Source organism: Nicotiana tabacum, chromosome 7 (assembly GCF_000715075.1).
Source record: "Nicotiana tabacum cultivar K326 chromosome 7, ASM71507v2, whole genome shotgun sequence".
NCBI classification, from domain to species: Eukaryota; Viridiplantae; Streptophyta; class Magnoliopsida; order Solanales; family Solanaceae; genus Nicotiana; species Nicotiana tabacum.
Window position 1 is genome coordinate 45,109,531 of NC_134086.1, and position 5,277 is coordinate 45,114,807.

Below are 5,277 nucleotides of genomic sequence, written 5' to 3' on the forward strand. Positions count from 1 at the left end.
CCCAATAAACGAAACAAACATTAAAGTCATTCCTATTAAGCAAACACCTAGGTCATGGTCACATCCCTAGGATTTTTATCCATTTGGAAAAACCTTAAAAATAATTATCTCTAGTTTTCTTTCTTTACTTTGCAATCATTAGAGTAACATTAAAAATAGAAAATAAATCATAATTGTGGAAGTACAATCTGCATAGTCCAATTTCTCACATTGAAATATATACCCCTAACTCCCATCTTAGCACCATGTGGATTCGACCCGACTCTTAGTTGAGTTTTTATTATTGCAAACGACTGTTACATATCTCTATTGAGGTGTACATTTGGATGTGATCAGGCGGCCCAGTACACTAATCTCCCGCTATGCGCGGGGGTTCGGAGAAGAGCCGGACCATAAGGATCTACTATTTACCCTGCATTTTATAATACTTTGATTGTTGTTACAAACATGAGTGACTAAGAACGTCATTATTCTGGGGTTATGGGTTGTATTTGACTATTGTTGTTTGACAGTTGATTATTTTGCTTGAATTATCATATTAATTTGTTTATTTAATCTTACACTTAATTATTCTATTGTGTAGCTAACAGTAGAATACTATCTACAAATTTATAATTGAACTCGAAAGTGGCAACTATAGATTGTACATAAGATTGAGTAGAGTGAGTTTTGTATCCGGGCATCGGGGAATAGATTCGCGATTAGGATAAACATATTCCAGTTGCCTTACTTGGTTACTTTTGCAGGAAATATACATGCATTCTTATTAATTCTAATTCTATAGACATATAGTATTAGGTTAACTTGAATAGGTGAGCAAAACGTCGAAAGAATTTTGCGGGCATAATAAACCCTGTTAAACAATAAATTAGATAAATCAAGTGATTAAATCAACCGAAAGAATGCAATAGGAAAAACATTAATCCCATAACCCCGGAATATCCCCATCTCATTGAATCCTTTCTAAGTGTTTGCTTTATACCTTTGAATTGTTTGCTTGTTTAGTAGTAAATTTTAGTAGTATAAATCACAATCATCTTCTTCATAACTGCTTGAGCACTAAACTCATAAGTAGTTTAGATTGGACGAGAGTTAATCATAAATACTTGTGAGACGATACTTTCTCATCATTTTATTACTTGTCAATCGCATATACTTGCGCGTGCGTTTGGACCCAACAATAAAATAGGAGATTTAAGTTAATTATTTTTAACTATAATAAGTGTCTTTTTTATTAAATGGAGTAATAAAAAGATATCACATGAATTGGAATAATAGGAATTATAAAAGGAGTGTCACCTAATGTAAGTAGACCGGATAGAGTAATAAGACAGAATTATTCCGCACTTTTTTGGAATATACACTCACACACACACTCTATTTTATTTTGTGTAATATTAATGTGCGTTTTTTGTATAACTTCTAAGATGTAACACAATAAGGCACAATAGATATTTCTCTACTCACACAAACACACTTTGTGCGACACTAATCTATTTATTATTCGGCAGAGAGAATGTCAAACATTATTCTAAATATGCTTTTAATTAAAATTTGTGTTTTATAGTATTTATTATTTTGATTTTTTTTGTGAAATTTTAATTAAATTTTTGACTGTGAAAAAAAGTTGGTGAATTGTTTTCAATTTTTCTAAAAACTACACAATGTTATTCAGCTTTTCCAAAAACTGAAACTGAAACAGTGTCTGTGTTTTGTTTTTCTTCCACCGTCAATTTATGTTTTCGAAAACAAAGCCAATCGCCATCAACCGCTACAAAACAAATGAAAAGACAAATTATTGTATTCAAAGTTTAGGGAAGTTCATCACTTTAATCAGAATTAGGGCCAAAAGGATAGTCTACAGGATAAACCAAACACTCCACAGCAATTTGGGAAATAACGTGTAAGACTACTGAGATTTCCAAGAAACTCAAATTGGTGCAAACCCAAATGGAATCCGAGGAAGATGAAGCCCCCCATCTACACTCAAAGCGGAGCAGACCCACAAATCATATTGCTCAATTTCCGTCAACTTCAATGCAAGATTCAAGCTTTAAAATCCCTATTCTCCCAGCTGAACTCATCACTGAAATCCTCTTAAGGCTTCCTGTGAAAACCCTCTTGAAATTCAGGTGTGTTTCAAAATCGTGGCTTTCTCTAATATCTAGCTCTGGATTTGTCAAGACCCATCTTAGTATATCTGCTAATAACAAGGACTATACCCATCAAAGGGTTATTTTGAGTTTTGTTCAACCTGAATACAATCTTAAGGACTGTTCCCTTAGTTCTTTACTTTATGGTTCTGTTACTGAGGCGTTGGACTTGGATTATCCCATGAAAAACCCTCATCAATCTGTTTGGATTGTGGGTTCTATCAATGGCATGATTTGTCTTGCCATTGAGGAAAATGCCTTGTTTTTATGGAATCCATCTATTAGGAAGTTCAAGAAATTGCCTGACTCTAGACCTACATTAAAGTGTGGTTACTATTTCATGTATGGTTTTGGATACGATGAGCTTCATGATGATTATAAGGTAGTGGGTATTTTCTGTACTTTTGGTTCTGGCGGTTCGTATGATGTTGAGGTCAAAATATATGGTCTAAAGAGTGATTCTTGGAGAAATGTTGATGATTATCAGGGTGGGGTATTACTGAATGATTCGGGTAAGTTTGTGAACGGGAAGCTTCATTGGGCTACTACTGCTGGTCTTGGCATGTATAATGGCTGGGAAATCATTTCTATTGATTTGACTGATGAGAAATGGGGAAAGGTGGAGCAGCCCTGCTATGGAGAAGGAAGAATTGATTTTGTATTGGGGGTTTTGGGAGATGATCTTTGCGTGCTTTGTAATTATCAGAGAACTTGGGCAGAGGTGTGGGTTATGAAGGATTATGGCGTTAAAGAGTCTTGGACAAAAATGTATTCCATCAGATGTCCTAACGATCCTGGGAAGTATATGTTTTCTCCACCCCTGTGCATGTCAAATAAAGGTGAAATTTTGCTTGTGTTTGGATCAATTTTCATGAAATACAATCCTGATGATGATTCGATCAAATATCCAGAGGTGACTAACTTTGATGCATGTCTTGAGGCGGAAATCTACATTGAAAGCCTAGTTTGTCCCCTTCTACAAACTGAACCAATGACACAAGAACAGTGAAGGCTGCAGAAGCTCAGATGAATGACAATCCTGTGATTTACACATTGCAAGAGCTCTCTTTTATGCAGTTTTTATAAATACTGTTTTATCCTGTTTCTTTGTCAAATATAGAACAAGATGTCGCATATGGGACATCTTTACAATACATCTTCCTGGATATCTTGTTTGTCGTTTTTCAGTTTTGCTTAATTCCAAGAAACACATTTGTCGCAAGAACAACTATTTGGTTGTAGTTTTTAGTGTCTAACACTAAGTAGATAGCATTGGACATATACTTTTTAATTCTTGAGAAGTTTCGTAAGGGGGTTTTTGCCCTAGAAAAAGTCAGCTTAAAGAGCACCAGAGCCACGGAAATCATGACAGGGGAATGTGCATAACGCTTGACAGGGTTATTATTTGATCTACGGCTTACTTTTACTAGTCTTCTTAGATGAAACTTAGTATGGTGAAAGAGACATATGGGAACTGTGTAATAAGAGTTAAAAGTAAAACATCCAGTTTTTGTGTTTCTCCCTGCTGCTTATAGCTTACTGTTAATTTTCTTTGGGACTATCTCCACATTCTGTTAGGAGTACATATTTGGTCAATCAATGGTGGAATCTTCTTCAGTTTAATGTCAATTTGAACAAAAGTGAGTTGGAAGGAGAAAGCAGTTGAGGAGACGGATTTCGCTGTTATGATCACTAGAGTAGAGTGGAGGTTCCAGCGAACAGGGGAATCTACTAAAAAAATGGCATTTAGAGCTTTTGTTAAAGATGGTCCTGTCTTCTAAGTTACTACAGTGCAAATTCTTTTCATCTTTGGTTTTTTAAACAAGAAATTTCCCTGCTATAAAGAAGTCTTTTATCTTGTTTCTAAATAGAGTGGCAAATGTTTCTTAGGTGCTATGGTTATGTTTCATCAAGTGAGAAATGAATAGCCTTGTTTAATACATTTCAAGGTGAACTCTATTTTGTTATGAAGCAACTTTTTATTGGAACTTTGTGAAATCTGTGCAAACTCAATGTTGTGAAGCATATACAAGTAATGAAAAATAGCTAATCCTTGTAGGAAATTAACTTCAAGAATTTGACACTTATGGATTTATTTATTGTTGTGGTTCTACTTGTTGAATTCCATCCTTTGCGAGATACTAAATTGAGGAAAGAGAGGAGAAATAAGACGGAGGCCGAGATTACTGTAATTGTATATTTAGTTAAGGTTCAGATAACTTAACCACCTGTGTTTGTTCATCTTCACTGCTTAGAACGTGAGCCGAAGCACCTCTGAGATATCTCAAATGTGGGGAAATGGAGCTTGTCTTTTTTGTTTAAATGCATGGCCAGGAGCTTATGTTTGGTACTTGTTAAATGTAGACTATGTCGAGGCTAGTTCTTCATGTGTTGCTTTCTAGTTGTACACTGCTCTTACTTGTCACATGAGATGTCAATGAGGTTCTTTATTAACTATTTTGTATGTTGAACTTTCAGGAAGTGAAAAGCTATGCGAGGAGTAGGGGTGTACCTAGGTCGGGTTGGGTTGGTCCGGATTTTACAATTATCAAACCAAACCAATTGTATCGGGTTATTAAATCTAAAAATCAAACCAAACCAATAAACTCGGGTTTTTCACTCTCGGATTTTTTCGGGTTTTCGGGTTATTCGGATTTTTTTCGGGGTTTTTTCCCCGATAAAATCTTCGTAGAACAAAACATATCAATTATGCTCAAAATATTTCTTTAATTCTAGTAAGATACAACTATATAAAGTATTTTCCAAGAAAATAATACGAAATATGAGATGTGTCATGACATTATCCTAAAATATTCTACAATAAAGATAATAAAATTATGTAATATGAATATTGCTAATTAAAAAGCCATAATAAAATAAGCATAATCTAAAAGTACTAAGTCATGCTAAAATAAGTAGACTAATAAGAGAGTATTAATTACATGACTAAACGCTAAAGAAAAAATAAAAATAGGTTATGCATTTTTATCTAAATTATTGCAAAACAAAAAATAGATATTCAATACATTTCCGTTCGTAGTATTGAATTGAATATCTTTTGTTAGCATTAGTATTGATTTGATTTTGGTTTGGACTTTTATTAGCATTATTTAATGAGACTTTT

General features: G+C 34.1%; 1 protein-coding gene across 1 annotated transcript; it reads left to right on the forward strand.

Annotated features, from left to right (window-relative positions):
- Positions 1-1,721: 1,721 nt before the first annotated feature.
- Positions 1,722-3,672, forward strand: LOC107790725 (F-box/kelch-repeat protein At3g23880-like). The gene has a single exon (XM_016612682.2). The coding sequence runs from the start codon at positions 1,951-1,953 to the stop codon at positions 3,160-3,162; it is 1,212 nt and encodes a 403-aa protein (XP_016468168.2). The 5' UTR covers positions 1,722-1,950; the 3' UTR covers positions 3,163-3,672.
- The last annotated feature ends 1,605 nt before the right edge of the window (positions 3,673-5,277 follow it).